Source organism: Balaenoptera borealis, assembly GCF_965194805.1.
Source record: "Balaenoptera borealis genome assembly, chromosome: 7".
Lineage (NCBI taxonomy): Eukaryota > Metazoa > Chordata > Mammalia > Artiodactyla > Balaenopteridae > Balaenoptera > Balaenoptera borealis.
The window spans coordinates 85,973,479-85,992,962 of record NC_138864.1 but is presented as its reverse complement, the minus strand read 5'-3'; the positions used below and the strand labels follow the sequence as shown (position 1 = coordinate 85,992,962).

The 19,484-nt window shown below is 35.7% G+C and overlaps 1 protein-coding gene across 12 annotated transcripts in view; it reads right to left on the bottom strand.

The window, feature by feature from the left end:
* The window catches only part of BBS9 (Bardet-Biedl syndrome 9), a 480,217-nt gene that overhangs the window by 212,201 nt on the left and 248,532 nt on the right, over positions 1 to 19,484 (bottom strand). For all 12 annotated transcript variants that reach the window (XR_014246785.1, XR_014246786.1, XR_014246787.1 and 9 more), the window contains 2 exons: positions 17,070 to 17,242; positions 13,391 to 13,543 (listed from right to left, as the gene is read on the bottom strand). Coding sequence is in view for 7 of the 12 variants with exons in the window: in XM_082399436.1 (XP_082255562.1) it covers positions 13,391 to 13,543; positions 17,070 to 17,242 (326 nt within the window). In the remaining 5 variants the exon portion in view is untranslated. The remainder of the gene's footprint in view (positions 1 to 13,390; positions 13,544 to 17,069; positions 17,243 to 19,484) is intronic.

Sequence of the window (19,484 nt, the reverse complement as noted above, 5' to 3'; positions counted from 1 at the left end):
GAAACTGTGATTAAAAATCTTCCAACAAACAAAAGCCCAGGACCAGATGCCTTCACAGGCAAATTCTATCAAACATTTGGAGAAGAGCTAACACCTATATCTTTCTCAAACTCTTCCAAAATATAGCAGAGGGAGGAACACTCCCAAACTCATTCTACCAGGCCACCATCATCCTGATACCAAAACTAGACAAAGATGTCCCAAAGAAAGAAAACTACACGCCAATATCACTGATGAACATAGATGCAAAAATCCTCAACAAAATACTAACAAACAGAATCCAACAGCACATTAAAAGGATCATACACCATGATCAACTGGGGTTTATCCCAGGAATGCAAGGATTCTTCAATATACAAAAATCAATCAATGTGATACACCATATTAAGAAACTGAAGAGAAAAACCATATGATTATCTCAATAGATGCAGAAAAACCTTTCAACAAAATTCAACACCCATTTATGACAAAAACCCTCCAGAAAGTAGGCAAAGAGAGAACTTATCTCAACATAATAAAGGCCATATATGACAAACCCACAGCCAACATCGTTCTCAATGGTGAAAAACTGAAAGCAATACCACTAAAATCAGGAACAAGACAAGGTTGCCCACTCTCACCACTATTATTCAACATAGTTTTGGAAGTTTTAGCCACAGCAATCAGAGAAGAAAAAGAAATAAAAGGAATCCAAATCAGAAAAGAAGAAGTAAAGCTGTCACTGTTTGCAGATGACATGATACTATACATAGAGAATCCTAAAGATGCTACCAGAAAACTACTAGAGCTAATCAATGAATTTGGTAAAGAATCAGGATACAAAATTAATGCACAGAAGTCTCTTGCATTCCTATACACTAATGATGAAAAATCTGAAAGAGAAATTAAGGAAACACTCCTGTTTACCATTGCAACAAAAAAGAATAAAATACCTAGGGATAAACCTACCTAAGGAGACAAAAGTCCTGTGTGCAGAAAACTATAAGACACTGATGAATGAAATGAAAGATGACACAACAGATGGAGAGATATACCATGTTCTTGGATTAGAAGAATCAACACTGTGAAAATGACTCTACTACCCAAACAATCTACAGATTCAATGCAATCCCTATCAAACTACCAATGGCATTTTTCACAGAACTAGAACAAAAACTTTCACAATTTGTATGGAAACACAAAAGACCCCGAATAACCAAAGCAATCTTGAGAAAGAAAAACGGAGCTGGAGGAATCAGACTCCTGGACTTCAGACTATACTACAAAGGTAAGGTAATCAAGACAGTATGGTACTGGCATAAAAACAGAAATATAGATCAATGGAACAGGATAGAAAGCCCAGAGATAAACCCATGCACATATGGTCACCTTATTTTTGATAAAGGAGGCAAGAATATACAATGGAGAAAAGACAGCCTGTTCAGTAAGTGGTGCTGGGAAAACTGGACAGCTACATGTAAAAGAATGAAGTTGGAACACTCCCTAACACCATACACAAAAAGAAACTCAAAATGGATTAGAGACCTAAATGTAAGACCGGACACTATCAAACTCTTAGAGGAAAACATAGGCAGAACACTCTATGACATAAATCACAGCAAGATCCTTTTTGATCCACCTCCTAGAGACATGGAAATAAAAACAAAAATAAACAAAGGGGACCTAATGAAACTTAAAAGCTTTTGCACAGCAAAGGAAACCATAAACAAGACTAAAAGACAACCCTCAGGATGGGAGAAAATATTTGCAAATGAAGCAATTGACAAAGGATTAATCTCCAAAATATACAAGCAGCTCATGCAGCTCAATCAAAAACACAAACAACCCAATCCAAAAATGGGTAGAAGACCGAAATAGACATTTCTCCAAAGAAGATATACAGATTGCCAACAAACCCATGAAAGAATGCTCAACATCATTAATCATTAGAGAAATGAAAATCAAAACTACAAGGAGGTATCACCTCACACCGGTCAGAGTGGCCATCATCAATACATCTACAAACAGTAAATGCTGGAGAGGGTGTGGAGAAAAGGGAACACTCTTGCACTGTTGGTGGGAATGTGAATTGATACAGCCACTATGGAGAACAGTATGGAGGTTCCTTTAAAAACTAAAAATAGAACTACCATACGACCCAGCAATCCCAGTACTGGGCATATACCATGAGAAAACCATAATTCAAAAAGAGTCACGTACCATAATGTTCATTGCAGCTCTATTTACAATAGCCAGGACATGGAAGCAACCTAACTGTCCATCGACAGATGAATGGATAAAGAAGATGTGGCACATATATACAATGGAATATTACTCAGCCATAAAAAGAAACGAAATTGAGTTATTTGTAGTGAGGTGGATGGACCTAGAGTCTGTCATACAGAGTGAAGTAAGTCAGAAAGAGAAAAACAAATACAGTATGCTAACACATATATATGGAATCTAAGGGGGAAAAAAAAAGGCCATGAAGAACCTAGTGGCAAGACAGGAATAAAGACACAGACCTACTAGAGAATGGACTTGAGGATATGGGGAGGGGGAGGGGTGAGATGTGACAGGGTGAGAGAGTGTCATGGACATATATACACTACCAAATGTAAAATAGATAGCTAGTGGGAAACAGCTGCATAGCACAGGGAGATCAGCTCGGTGCTCTGTGACCACCTAGAGGGGTGGGATAGGGAGAGTGGGAGGGAGGGAGGTGCAAGAGGGAGGAAATATGGGGATATATGTATATGTATAGCTGATTCACTTTGTTATAAAGCAGAAACTAACACGCCACTGTAAAGCAATTATACTCCAATAAAGATGTTAAAAAGAAAAAGTGAATAGGACTGTTAAAAAAAAAAGTTATGTTTAGTCTACACTGCAAAAAAAAAAAAATAGAAAACCAATGATGACAAGGAGTTTCTGACCACATCCCAGTTTTCAAAAAGTTATTATTCTTTTTAACTGTGGTAAAACAGAACATAAAATTTACCACCTTAGGTATTTTTAAGTGTACAGTTCAGTAGTGCTAAGTACATTCACATATTGTGAAAAAAAATTTCACACTTATAAAATTATGATCATAACAATTTTTTTAATTATTTAAGAATTTAAAGTCATCTAAAACAAATGTATGTCATTTTTAATTTTTTGTATTCCTTCCAAATCTTTGCACACTTATCTATTATAGATACATCTATTGGAGACTTACTATATAGTAATCTGCTCTTTCCAATTATTTAAAATGTTTTAGGGGTTTCCCTGGTGGCGCAGTGGTTAGGAGTCTGCCTGCCAATGCAGGGGACATGGGTTCGAGCCCTGGTGCAGGAGGATCCCACATGCCGCGGAGCAGCTAAGCCCCTGTGCCACAGCTGCTGAGCCTGTGCTCTAGATCCTGCACACTGCAACCAAGAGTGGCCCCGGCTCGCCGCAACTAGAGAAAGCCCGTGTGCATCAGCAAGGACCCAATGCAGCCAAAAATAAACAAATTAAATAAATTAATTAAAAAATAATAATAAAAAATAAAATAAAATGTTTTATATTATTCCAGTTTTTAAAATAATAAGAAATGATATATCAAATGATGGTACTATAATAAATCTAATCATTTTCCAACTATAGAAAGCTGATTTATAATTTCTTGCAAAGGTGATTAATACTGTAAATGAACAACTTGATGAATGTATTTTTTTTCCTTTGTGAACTATTTTCTTAGATAAACATCCAAGAATAGAATTATAGGGTCAAAACATGCAAACTCCATTTTTTTACTGCCATCCCATCCTTTTATTTTTTTAACTTAAACTCTCACATTCATCCCCAAACATATGGTTACATTTTTCTGTGCTCCCTTTATCATCTGTTTATTCCATCTCCTTGGGAAAAGAAAGAACTTTTTCTTAGGTCTTAAGTGGTTATAAGGAAGACAAATGCAGCAACATCATCAAATCCCTGATACTTCCTTCTCAGTCTCAGCATATTGTTTTTTACTTGCCAATGCAAAGAGGAAAGTAGGCCTCTGAATGGTTTCATCACATATTCCTTTGTGTTATCAGCCAAAATCATGCTCATTTAAAAAGTCACAGACCAAAAAGCTCTTAGATTTTTGTGTGACTTAAAATGATTTTTATATATCAATAACACACAAATAAACAGAGTAGAAGGAAGTTTTAAGTATAGAAAAAGTAACAAATAGCAAACTCCAAACCACAGGATCTCTGTTTAAAATTATGCCTAATACAGCCTCTGTTTTGCAGAAGAGAAAAACCAGCCAAGTGCCTTTCTAAAACATTAATGGCTATCAGTCATTACATCACACATATGTCATCTGACACAATTAAACTTTTAGATTAGTAAACACTTTTCCCCTGTTACAACAGAGGGTTAGTGTTCAAGCAGAGAAAAAAAAAATCTTAGTACACATAAAAGCATCAAAACACAGCCAAACCATAGGGTAAGTCTAAATTTCCCCTATTTCAATTCAACCAACCAGTCCTGCTTTGACAAACAAATACACGTGAAAATTTTATAACATCAAAGAGAACTTATTTTCCAAAGCTTTTCTGCCAAATGCAATAAGCACTAGCATTTGATGGCAAAGAAACTGAACTTCAGTATCAGTTAAATTAACAAACTCACCTCTTCCTCTGATACCCAAGTTTCAGATGTAATACACATTTGGGGAACTCTCCAGAAGATTTTGTTACCTTCTGATAGGTGTATATACAATGAATATTGGATGATCATGAATATATACATATATACATCATAAATATGTACAAATATTTTGCACAAATCTGTTTTTTCTTCAACCTGACTGTAGTTTTGCTAAAGAAAACCTATGATGTCTATTTCCCACCTGGAAATAATTGAAGTAAAAATGCCACATGACATACTAAAACATGGACTTTGGAATAGATGGCTTAATAACTGTGTAACACTGAGCAGGTTGTTTAACCCTGCTGTAAGTCTCAAGTTCTTCATCCATAAAATGGAAACAAGAATGCCACCCACAAGATGGCTGTATAAAATGATAAATAAATGAAATGTATCTCAGACTCAACAGATGCTCAATAAACATGAATTTCCCTTCTCTACCCATACTTTTTTTCTTAGGTCCTCCAAAAATGTATTCAGTTGGTTGACAAAGCAGGATTCCAATTATCCAAATGAGGAAATTTAGGTTTCTAACTGCTGAAAAAAAGAAATTACTTGACACGGTTACTTTCTTTCAACATTATGCCTCTAGAGCTAGAAGTAAAGGTGAAAGTTCTTTCAAAAAGTAAGAGTTTTTTTCCAAAATTCTAGAATAAATTATAGAAATTGTGGTGAGCAACTGGAAAATCCTCATTCACTGGAAACCAGATCCTTCCCACATAAGAATCACGAGATGCTTTTCCCAGAGTGCCAGTCCTAGTCCTCTCTTCTTGTCTCAGCTGTAGGATGACCTCAGTAAAGGGTGCTTGGTAGATGCCCCCAGTGAAGTGTGATGTGATGGTTAGTAGATACTATACAGGAAAGGCATGGTACTAAAAGTATAATGTGGTGCTGTGGTTTTGGGGTTCCTGTCCAATCAAAGATAAGGATATAAGAAATAACCTGCAGTTAAAAACAGGAGAAAAGTGGTTGGCTGAACCCTTTGTGCACCAAAACTCATAACTATTCATGGTGCATCTTGAAGCCAGTGACCCACAGAATGGAAATCTAAAAAAAGTCTGCCACCCACAACATGCCTAGAGACAGCTAATTGCAGGATGATATTCTTAAATGAGATAACCCTTGTCACTTCATTGTCAGTTAACCAAGATGCCTTTCCCAGAAAGAAGCCTTTGAGCTATTCAGAGGAGTTCATTGATGCCCACTGCATCCCTTTCTGTTCATCTTTGGGGAAACGTACAGGTGGTTTTGGGGTAGTGGTAATAAAACCAGTATGTCTTTGAATTCTACTCTGTATTTGAGCTCCCAATTGTCTTGTTCTACTCATTAAAAATTAGTTAGTATCCCAACAGGGCAAGAACCACCTACATTATTTGAGGGGCCCACGGCAAAATGAAAATATGGGGCCTCTTGTTCAAAAAGTATTAAGAATTTCACGACGGCTACCACAGAGCATTCAACCAAACACAGGGCTCTGTGACTGCATAGATCACACACCCATAACGCCCACCCTGGACAGGACTATGGTGGGGACCTACAAGGAGACTAGATAACAGATTCCATCCCCGAAACACCTGACCATAACTAAGCACATAGGCAAGTATTCAGGCAGTTTCACTAGCCTGAAAACAGCACAGATGCTCTGTTTGCTTTAAATAACTCTTGACAAATCTAATTATAAGAGAAATTATCTTTCAAATCCATAGATCATAACTGATTATGAATTAATAAAATTTTAATAACAACAAAAATTTAGGTTTCAAAGTTAAAAGTATAGAAAACCTAAGTTCAAGGATTAGGAAAGGTTGAAAAAAATTATCTTTCAAAACATTTTGCTCATTTAGTATATGCTCATTTAGAATTAGGGTAAATTGTAAAAATGCCCACAGTTCTCGACTCCTTAAATAAAGAAGCAGAGTCTATTTCCCCAACCCTTTGATCTGGGTTGCTCAAAACCAATGGGGAATGAGAGACATGGCACAGGCAGAGCCTTGAAGAATACTTGTGCACCGGGACCTGTAGCCACCATGTAAACAAGCCCAGGCCAGCCTGCCACACAGGAGAGACATGTGGTACAATCACCCCATCTAATTGTGAGCCAAATGCCAATATGTAAGTAAGCACATCCTAGGCCATCCAGTCCCCAGCTGAGCAACCAGCTAACCAGAGACACATGAGTGAATTCAAACAAGAACAGTCAACCATGGCCCAGGTCAACAGAACTGCCCAGCTGATTCAGAGACTCATGAACAATAATGAACTGTTGTTTTAAACCACTAAGGTTTGGGGTAGTTTGCTATACAGTAAAATTGTTAAATGATACAAGTAGTATTTCAGCTCAGCAAGAGAAAAATGGATTATGCAGTAAGCAGGGGCTGAGACAACTAGCTCACCATTTTTGGCGAGGAGATGAGATTCTCACTAAATTGCAGAATACATTCCAGATGGATTAAAAAAAAGTATATATAAAGAATGATAGCATAAAAATGTTAAAATAAATTATAGATCGATAATACTCTTGGCGTGGGAAGACTTTCCTAGACAGAGAAACCTAAAGGAAAAAGATGAATAGACTTTATTATGTAAATACTTTATAAATTTTACTTGTCTAAAAAACATCATAAATAAAAATAAAAGGCAAATGACAAATTGGTAAAACTTCTTTTACATATGAAGAGAGATTGCATTCCTTACATACACAAAGTATTTTTTATGCATGACAAAAGTATGCTAAAAGATTGCCACTCTTAATATACACAAAATAAGAAAAAGCTGAACTACCTGATATACTATTGAACAAAAGGTTCTATATATGTAAATCACAAAAGAAGAAATATAAATGGCCAATTAACATTTTTTAAATGTTCAACCTCACTGGTAAGCAAAGAAAGAAAGATTGAAATAACAGTCAAATTATTTTTTCAGTTAAGAATTGTAAAGATCAAAACAATAATACCTACAAAATAGACATTTTTATATACTGCTGGAGTAACTATAATTTAGTACATTTTTGCTAAGCAATATGTATGTGTACGTGTGTGTGTGTGTGTGTGTGTGTGTGTGTGTGTGTGAGTGAGAAATATTTTTTGATTGAGCAATTTTCCTTCTAAGAATACATCCAGATGAAACAATCAGGGATTTTGGTAAGATGGTCACTTGACCTTACGATCCTGATGCGCCTTTCCTTTTGGTATCCTCTCTGGAACCAAACACCCAAGGCAGTTACCCTAGAGGAGTTTGGGGGTGCCCCTGAGGATACATGATCTTCATGATTCTTAGCTGAGATCTAGATTTGTGATGCCAACAGATAGCGAAGTTTCAGAAAGATGATGTATTATAACCTCTTTTTTCTGACCAATGAATAGCACCATTTTTGAGATGGCATAACTTATTAGTCAAATAAAGATGAAAAACTATCCTCAGAATTGTAGTTAACATTTGTTGAGAGATTATTGTGTTCCAAGCACTATTCTAAGCAATTTATGTCTTTACACATTTCAGTCCTCACAAAAACCCAATGAAGGAGGCACCATTCTACAGATGGGAAAACCGAGGTTTAGGAGGGTTTTGGCTTTCTTTTTGTTTAAGTAATTTGCCCAAGGTCACAGAGCCAGGGCTGGAATACAAGTAAGCTGTCTCTGGACACAGAGTTCTTGATCATTATACTAGGATAAGTCAGATACTCCACTTCAAACCCTAGAACATTTATTAGCATGCATTTAAAGGAAACAATGTTGGATGTCTTACCGCAACCTTAGAAGCAGTGGCTTTCTCTAACAGGCTCTTGCTGGACCAGATTCAAAGGCACCTACATCCCAAGTCATTCAAAGATTGGAAACCCACTTCACTGGCCTCACCATGTAAACTAGTGGTACCCAGAGTTTCTGCTAAACACCAAGGGCACAGAAGCCATTCTGTCCTCCCACCCTGACCTTACCTACTCCTGTACCTGGTAAATTGACTTTTGGTTCCTAAATAACAATAGCTATCATTACTGAGTGCAGAGCTAGTAAGCCAAACTTTGACCTCAGAACCTATGAACATACCATCACTAACTCTATTACACAAGTAAATATACCATACCAACTATTTCACATTACAGCCAACTCAGCAATGCTTAATCATTCGTATATGAAGGGACTTGGGCTTCACTTTCAGTTTGTCCTAAGGACTTTATTGGAATTCATAGCAGTTGCTGGACATGTAGCACCCATAAGACCTCCAAACTTCCTCAGTTCTACATTTCTACATCCTATCCTCACTGTTCAGAGGATACATTTTATGAAAGAAATTTTGTTTCCAAGAGAAAGAACCCAACAATTATGTAAATGGAAAATGAAGACAATCAAACTTTTCATGCTTCTGGACAGGTATTAATACTGAAAGATCTCAAATAATTCTCATTACACTTAGAATATGATGAAATTTAACCTCTGTATCTGCATTGAGATATTTCAACAGATGATTATTTCATATTTAACTTTGGCACATACATACTCACAAAAAAAGAATAGAAAAGATTTCTTTAGTCAAGAATTTTCAGCGATAAAACCTTCCTAGCTATGACAGTTTACCTGAGTCCTCCAACAATATTATTTAGGAAGCAAGAAGAGTTTCATTTTTTTAGTGGCTTTTGAGGATTTTAGAATAAATCATCCTAATGATTCATGAGCCTGAACTGAAGGAATTCTCTGCTGCTCTGTTCTTTGTAGGATTGCCCTTATCCAAGACATCCAGTTTCAAGAAATTATCTTAGTGGCAAGAAAGCATTCATTCCTAGAACAAATGTTTATTAAGCACCTATAACGCGACAAGAAGTGTATTGTGCTGAGAATATAGTAGTGAATAAGACAAAAGAAAAAAAAGGTCCCTGCCTTAAGAGAGTTTACACACTAGTTTTAGGAGGATACTGACTTCTGCTTCTATTTTCACATGAACCAATTATCACCACTTCATTATATGATGACAATATAGCATCTTCCTGATGCCTGGTGACAAATGGACAGGAAGTAAATTTATCAATGCACAGCTCAGAATGCTTATCCAACTAAAACTAAAGTGGCACTAAGATCCACAGAAAAGAGAAAATTAAAAGCCCCTTGCACATGAGAAAACAAGGACTCCACACAGGTAGTAGAACTAATTTTAAACTGACACATTAGGAAAACACTTTACAAATCTAGTGACACTCATGCAATGGTGTTATGCCATGGAGAGTAAGAGCAGGCTCTAGCACAAATCATTATTTCATGATTGGCTAATCTGCCAAGTAAATCATCCAAGTAATCTGCCCCCTAGCCAGGCAAAGTATAAAGATAAGTTTACACTAAACCAAAGGTATGTGATAGTGAGGTATGTCATACACCTGTCTAGTCACAATAGAATTGTCTAAAAGGGATTTTTCTCAGTGTTAGACTCAGAATTAAAACTATTTTTAAGATTTATCTTTCAATAAACTGTGCTTTTCCATATTACAGAATGTCTATATTACAGAATACTATGCAGCCATTACAAATAGAGAAGTAGATCTACAGTGTGAAAAGAGCTCCAGTACATACTGTTGGAAGCAAAACAAAAAAGAAAGGCAGACTAATACATATAGTATGATACTATTTATGAATTTTTTAGCCTCACAAAACAACACTTTGTTTTTGAAGGCAAAGAGGTCTAGAAAGACACAAAAACATACAAAGTGATTATATTTCTGAGAAGATGATAAAGAACTAAGTTCGAGAATTTAGCATTTTGTATAATCTTAATATATATAATAAAACTGAGTAGTAAATTGCATTAAAACTAACTCAAATTTCTTATAGTATTCATACGTTTCTTTCAAAAGTTTGTTCATTCTCTTTTTTGATCTAAAAAGAATGGAGACTTAACACATAGATTCAAGCAAAACTCTATGGTTTTGATCATCTTGTCCATATTAAAAATCATGGAAAAACCCAACCTGGAGTTAAGCAGAAAAAAATAAACCCCAGAACTGAGAATGCATAAAAGACAAAGAAAGTCTTGCTATATAGAAAATATGGAAAGCATTAAATCAAGCATCCTCAACAAACCCCTTTAAAGACCCCTCTGCCATTGCGTCCACAAAAAGATACAGCACCATTAAAGATAAGATTCAGCATTTCTTCAGCCCCAGGTGCAGGTGTGGCAGGAAATCTAAGAATGAGATAGGTCATCAAAGAGATATGAAGAAGAAGGAGGAGGAAAAAAAGAAAGAAAATGAAAAACAAACCAAAACAAAAAATGTACCGAAGAGAGAAAAAAGAAGTCTGGAACAGAAAGAGCGTTAGTGCCTACTAACCTAAGAGTCACATAATTGCTCCAGCACAAAAGAAATTGGCAGTCTATATTTGTAGAACAATTTACCAAGCATTTCTACATCCATTATGGAATAGAATCTTTGTAACAACACAGTGAGTAGTTATTCCATTTTATAGAAAGAAACTGAAGTTCTGGGAAGGTAAAGGAATTGCCAAAAGCTGCATAGCTAATAAGTGACAGAACTGGGGTCTTTGGACTTCAAGCCCAGTGTTCTTTCCAATACCCTACTATTGCTACAGACTGTCCCTCGAATTGCTACTAATTTTCAAATAACCATGAAAATTTCAAGAAGCAAATGTATTATCAACACATTTATTGATGTTTACATGGTAAGCTATTTTTCTTTCCTCTAGAAAAGCCAACTATAAAAAAAAATACCTGATTCGTTCTTTCAAAAACAACAGAATGTGGTAGAGAGCAGTGGACGGGAGGGGAGTTCTGTTAATAAAAGGCAACATGAGGGAGTCTTGTGTGATGGAGCTGCTTGGTGTCTTGAATGTGGTGGTGGATACACAAACCTGCATGTGTGATAGAACTATATAGAACTTAATACACCCACAAATGAGTATAAGTAAAATTGTGGAAATCTGAATAAAATCTATAGATTTTATCAATGTCAATACCCTGGTTGTGATATTATACTACAGTTTTACAAAATGCTACTGCTGGAAGAAAGTGGGTAAAGGATACATGAGATTTAGCTGTATTTTTGGTATAACTGCATGGGAATACACAACTATCTCAACAAAAAAATTCAATCAAAAAATCAACAGAATATTCATATCACCAACACTGATTTTGAAACAGATCAGTGATATTGTATAGAAATATGAGAAGACATAATGCAGTTATTCAAAGCTGACTTCCTTATAGTGGAACTGGCAGAGGCCTTACCCATGAAATTTGAATTTTAAAAATTATTATTTCAAGCCTGAGATGATAATTTTGAATGGTTTTTGAAGACATAATACCTTAAGAGTGAGACTCAGATCACCCTAGTCATGCAAATGATAAACCACTGGTAGAAGGACGAATCAGGAAGAGGAAGAAAATAGTCTTTTTGATTTAGAACAAAGGGCTATTTAAGAATTCCATCTCATGACCAACAGGCACATGAAAAGATGCTCAACGTCGCTAATTATTAGAGAAATGCAAATCAAAACTACAATGAGGCACCACCTCACAACGGTCAGAATGGCCATCATTAAAAAGTCTACATATAACAGATGCTGGAGAGGGTATGGAGAAAAGGGAACCCTCCTACACCATTGGTAGGAATGTAATTTGGTGTGGCCACTATGGAAAGCAGTATGGAGGTTCCTTAAAAACTAAAAATAGAGTTGCCATATGATCCAGCAAGCCCACTCCTAGGCATATATCCAGACAAAACTATAATTCAAAAAGATACATGCACCCCTACTATTCATAGCACTATTCACAATAGCCAAGACATGGAAACAACCTAAATGTCCAATGACAGATAAATAGATAAAGAAGATATGGTACATATATACAATGGAATACTACTCAGCTATTAAAAAGAATGAAATAATGTCATTACAGCAACATGGATGGACCTAGAGATTATCGTACTAAGTGAAGTAAGTCAGAAAGAGAAAGACAAATACCATATGATATCACTTATATGTGGAATATAAAATATGACATAAACGAACTTACCTATGAAAGAGACTCACAGACGTAGAGAACAGACTTGTGGTTGCCAAAGGGGTGGTGCAGGATGGATTGGGAGTTTGGCATTAGCAAATGCAAACTATTATATACAGAATGGATGAACAACAAGGTCCTACTCTATAGCACAGGGAACTATATTCAATATCCTGTGATAAACCATAACGGAAAAGAATATGAAAAAAAATGTATATATGTATAACTGAATCACTTTGCTGTACAGCAGAAATTTACACAACATTGTAAATCAACTACACTTCAATAAAATAAATTTTAAAAAAAGAATTCCATCTCAAAACATCAACTGACATAAAACTAGAAGTGTAATCCAATTGCTCTGTAAGACAATTTGAGAATTATGATGATAATTATGGGATGTACCAAGAATTGTCCAATAATAACACTAATCATAATAGCTACTATTTATCAAGCATATCCTATGTGCCTGGCATTAAGCTGGCTGCTTCACATAAATGATGGAAAATCCTCACAACAACCCTGGGAAGTAAAATATGGATGGATCTAATCTAATTTACTCAAGGTCACATAATTAGAAAGTGAGAGCTTGACTTTAAATTCTGACTCTAAAGCTTGTGTGCTATTTGCTGCTCCATAATACATAGGAAAGAAATACCTTATCTCGATAGTCTGGTGCATGACTCTAGGGTGAGGGAAAAAATTATATCCAGTAGTATAAAACTATCACTGTTATTATACTAACCTGCTTGTAAGTTCCATCTAGCAAGGTGTCCAGGTGTTGGAGAGGAGCAGGTGTTTTATCTTTGAACCTTGTTAACAGCCGGCGTTGAATGGCCCGAAATTGTACAGCTCTTTCAGATAAGAGTTCTTCTAATTTTTCACCATTTATCCGCAACTACAATGAAGAATTTCTTTAATTCAGGTTAAATGTGCACAACAAAACGTGTCTAAAGTAAGGATACTGGCAATGCCAATAAAAGTTTGAAAAGAGTAAAGAAGAAATTTAAGTGTGTTACAGAGTTAAGAGAATTAAAAGTGTGATATTTGATACATGAATACATAGATGATACAGTGAAATAGGTCAAATGGAAATTTAGTAAAAATGGCCCAGTTGTCATTGGGGTAAAGATAGATCATTCAATAAATGTTTGTGATAACTGATTAAATACATAAGGGAAAAAAGGAATAAGGATTTTTCCCCCAGTCTTTACAGCAAAATCAATTGCAGAGGAATCAAAAGTTTAAACACAACAAAGCATTAGAAAATTATATTTTTTAAAATAATCTTAGCATGAGACAGATCTTTGTAAGTCAAAAGTCACACATACGCAAACACACACACACCCCTGATAAATTACTAACTAAAAAATTTTTTTTAATTCTACGTGGTTAAGAAAAAAAGTAGAGAAAAACATTATAAGTAAAGTGATAAGACAAACAGCAAACTGCAAAAAATAATAGCAATAACCACAGAGACAAAAAACCATGCCTATAATATCTAGAAAGCATCTACAAATTGATGTAAAAGGACCACAACCCAAACAAATGAGTAAGAAAAAGAGCAACAATCCAATAGAAAAGTGGGCAAAATTCACAGAAAAGTTAATACAAATAGCTCTCAAACATACAGCATTTGACCTGGCAATCCCACTTCCAGGAATTTATCCTAGGGGTGAGCTTGCAAAAAGTAATGTACACACAAGGATATTCATTATAGGATTTTTTCTGTTGCTATTATAGTAAGATAATGTTAATAATCAAAATACTCATCAATAGAGGAACAGGTTGAATAAATAAAGAGGACTTTGCAGGACCACCAGGTACTGATAAGCAATGCTAGCCAAAGATGCATTGAATGAAACAAAGCAAAAAAGAAATACAGAATATCATTCACGTTATTTTTTTTAATCTATATAGTAACATAGTTGTGACTGCATAGAATAGTTCTAGAAAGGTAACAAGAAACTGTACACCAAAAATTGCCTCCAAAGAGGAGATTGAATAGTGGGAGGATGAGAATCAGAATTGACTCTTTTCAGTATAACTCTTCTCATAACTTTTGAATTTAATATTATTAAAATAAAGAAAGGTAGTCAAAGTCATAGGGAACAACTCCATGAAGCCAGATCATGTGAACTGCTAATTCAACTTAACAGTCATAACTAGTTCTGAAGTAAATACCATATTCAAAATGTTCAGAAATCAAACATATTATAGTTTACATTTCTGACATCAAACCAAATTTCCTTACCTTTTCAGTGCATGTATGGAGAACAGACACATGATTGGAAAAAAAACTTGGAATTCTATTAACTTCTTTTAACCCCAGTTTCAGAAGCATTAAGTAGCTAACTAAATCAAAGAATATTCTCTTGAAGGAAAAAAAAAACCTTTCATTACCAAAAGTTAAGTGATATAACAACTAAATTTTTAAAAAAGAATGTTAGAGTTATCAATAATTCACCCTTTTAATTGTATGATTTCCTGCTATAATATTTTATTTCCTCAATTCATGAAACAAAAAATTTTTTAAATATTCTCAAAACTGAGACATCAGCCAGGTTATCATTCCTTTGAACGTGTAACAAAACAGCAGTGATTGAAATGTTTTCACGTCAGAATTTCAACATTTAACAAATATTTATTGATCTTAGTGCCACGCAGTGTTCTAGACTCTAGGAATTACAACAATGAATAAAACAGACAAAAATTCCTGTTTTCATGGAGCTTACACTAAGGGACACTTAGATTCCAAAAGCCACCTTGATTCAAAGTTTAAAGTCATATTAAAAAAAAAAAAGTGGAGCGGGGCCAGAGAGCAAAGGAAGTATAAGCATGCCCTTTCTAACTGTGTAACAAAAGTGCCTATAGTTCACCACATTCCCTAAGTCCCTCCCCAGAAAGGAAATGTCCCTGAGGTAGAAACTCCAGGGATTTACTAGCCAGCAAATAAGGGGGGGAGGAAGGAGGCGGACTGTATGTCAAACATAGTCAATTAGAATCTAATATTTTCGATTTTAAATATTACAAATAGGTAATTAGTATAATCTTTCTGTGGACTGTCTTCCATAAGTCACTGGACCCCAGTTTTGCACAGTGAAGCAGGAATTTCTTAAGATATATTCTAGAGAATTATAAAGGTTCTCAATACTTAGCGTACCTAAACATATTTCCCAAACTATTGATTTTGGTGCCACAGTTTGATCAAAGTATACTGTCCTATACAATATTATCAGCTTAGATGAGGGAAGACCCAAATAAATTCAATTTATTTGATAATGACGTGTTATCTGCAATTGGATGGTATGCACTGAAATTTTCCCTTTATGTTCACACTGTATTCAAAGAAGTCTTTATTTGTAGGTTAAAGTCAATGCTCTTAGAATGTTCAAGGGACTGAACATTAAGTAGAATGTTCATGTGAATGACAATTTACATGACCTATTCTCTCTCTCACTCTCTCCCTCTCTCTCTCTCTCTCTCATCCTCTCTCTCACTAACACACACACACACGCGCATGCACACACACACATGCACCATAGTTTACAAATTGAAATGCAAAAACCTATTGATTCCTTAAAAAGTAGCCACTCTAGGGAACCAATGTTTCCCTAAATAAAGTGCAAACTTGTTTTGAAATTCCTCTTTGTAATTCCCTACAGGGTCTACTTATAGGCAAATAAGAAGAGCCTGGTGATTTTTTTTTTAACACATGGGACTTAAAACAATGACTTTCATTGTCCAATTTTTTTCACAAAACATGACTCCTGACTATTTCCATTTGGAAATATCAAATCAATCTTCAAAGGATGAAGATTTGACACCCTCAAGATACTCAAGAGAATCTAACACAGGCTCTGAAGGTACTTCCAAAGAAGAAATGCAAACATATCCAGGCAACAAAGTCACTGTCAGATCTCATTAATTTAGACATTTAATCATTCAGCATTTACTAAGCACCCATTGTGCCAGATACTGGAGAATATTTTATGTGATTAACCCTCATTCAGATGCAGAAGTTCTGGTGTGCTTGTTAAAAATGAAAAGGAAAAATCACTTTACTTTATCATCACACCTCATTTATGGTCTGCTAGAATTAGTTAGCCAAATGGCTGCCAATAAGCTCAAATAGTTTTAACACTGGGTTATTGGGGTCAAAGGTTAAATCCCCATGTGGGAGAATTAAACCAGCTCTGTTCTGAGGCCAGACCACAGCTCCAAGCAGTCACTCTGTAAAAGTCTGCAATTGATCACAAACTGGGCAAGAGGGCAGGAACAGATTCACAACCCCACCATCCACATAAGAATAACAACTTGACATACACTGCCTAATAGCATGTATACTAGAATCCTTACCTCTATAGCATCTTTCTTTCATATATTGAAAAATTACAGATGATACGGGTTATGATCATACACACCTCAAAATGATGATCGATCAACTCAAAATATTCTTGAAGGGGCATAGATCCAGAAAAAGAACATGCGAAATCTTTGATTCCCTGTTTTTCAAAATATTCCTGAAGGCGGATAATAAGCTCATTTGTTATGAGCCAAAGATCCTCAAATTGTTCACTCTGGATGCGATATCGTTCTAAGGAGAAAAAATAATTAAGGAAAAGGCTTATTAACACATAATTAGTAGCTGAAACTACATGAATTATCACTAACTCTGACATGAATACCAAAAGGACAAGGATTTCTTTTTTGGAATATAGATACAATTTCTACTGGCTTAATAAAAATAATTCTGGGGCTTCCCTGGTGGCGCAGTGGTTGAGAGTCTGCCTGCCAATGCAGGTGACACGGGTTCGAGCCCTGGTCTGGGAGGATCCCACATGCCACAGAGCAAATGGGCCCGTGAGCCACAATTACTGAGCCTGCGCGTCTGGAGCCTGTGCTCCGCAACAAGAGAGGCCACGACAGTGAGAGGCCCCCGCTTGCCGCAACTGGGGAAGGCCCTCGCACAGAAACAAAGATCCAACACAGCCATGGATGGATAAATAAATAAATAAAATAAAATAAAATAAAATAAAAATGTTTATAAAAAAAATAATAATTCTGCCTTATCGTGATTTTCTGCATCAACAACTTAACATTTTCAAAGCTCATTCCAAAGGTATGTGGTCACAGCAGCAAGCTGCACAGTCCTTTTAACTATGTATCTTATAATAGGTTTCAGTATGGTAAAAACACAAAATTTGGATCCTTCTAAAAAGAGCTTTACTCAAAAGGTAAAAAACAAAGAAACATAACAAAAAAAGGTAAGAAAACAGCCGTTGCAAAAGTACAATCTGGTATCATTAGTTTGTTTCAAAAAATTGATGTGAAATAAAATTTATTCTATAGAAAGCCCACATCCTGGACACAGTAGCCAGCTTAAATTCCTGTAATCATAATCAAAGTTTTCTATTTTTCTAATAGTTCTTTCATTTGAAGAGAGATTTTGCAATAAGACCCTTCCCCAATTATAAATCTTGGTTCCCTCCATTCCCTGACACATCAGCTCCAAGACAGCCAAAGTCTTGTCTACCTCCTACCCTGATGATGATGACAACAATGATGATGACAGCAGTGACAATAACCACATCTATGGTGAGAGCAACTATGATAAGAGCACCAGCTATGCATCAAGCACTATTAACTACAACAACCCATTTTTTATAAGAAGGAAAACCAGGCACAGAGAATTTCAGAGACTTGCCAAAGGTCACAAAGCAATTTAAATGTCAGACCTATAATTCATGATATATATCCTTCTTCCCCAATTGTCTAAACTCTACCTATTCTTCAGGATCTGGCTTCAGTCTCACCTACCCCAAGAAACCTTTATTTCTCTACCATCTGTAGAAGGCTTATATGTGCCAATCACTATCTAAAGCACTTCACATTCACTCTCTTGTTTAAACCTCAACAGCCCAATAGGCTACTGGCTATATAACAATAGACCCATTTTACAGGAGAATAAATCTAGTGACAGAAGAGTTTAAATAATCTGCAAGGTCATCTAGCCAGTTAGTAACAGAGCAGGGATTGGAACTTTAGCAATTCATCCAAAGATTATCTATCAATTTTAAGCACCTCATAACATTGCATTTCTCTGAATTTATACAGAGAATTCTACAGTTTACTATGCACTTAATACATACAACCATGTACCCTTATTTAACTTTCCAGATGATTATATTCAGTCTCTGCAAAGAGACTGTACACTTTTTGAGATCAAAGTTACCTATTTTATTTAGTTCACCATTTATTGAACAACTATTATGTGCAATTTCATAAAGAAAGAAATGTTGGGGGTACAAAAATTAACTTAGTCTTTTTGCTTAAGGAGCTTAAGGTAATACGATACGTGCATGTGAAATATTTATTTATATTCCCCATGGTACGTTGACAAATTCTATAAATATATTACCTCTTTAAATTGGTTTTTAACTTCAATTTGTCATCCTCAGCTAGAATTCAAGAATATATCTGCTCTCATTCCCCTAGTCATACTCTTTTCACTTCTATAAGGAATAAAATACACTGAGTATGCCTGCCATGGTGCATTGCAAACACCCTGGTATTCTCTGCTGTCATATCATTCCCCTTGGAGCTTCCCGAGTCTTCCCCTCACTCCAGTCTTTTTGTTTTTTTTTTTAACATCTTTATTGGAGTATAATTGCTTTACAAAGGTGTGTTAGTTTCTGCTTTATAACAAAGTGAATCAGCTATACATATACATAAATCCCCATATCTCCTCCCTCTTCTGTCTCCCTCCCACCCTCCATATCCCACCTGTCTAGGTGGTCACAAAGCACCGAGCTGATCTCCCTGTGCTATGCTGCTGC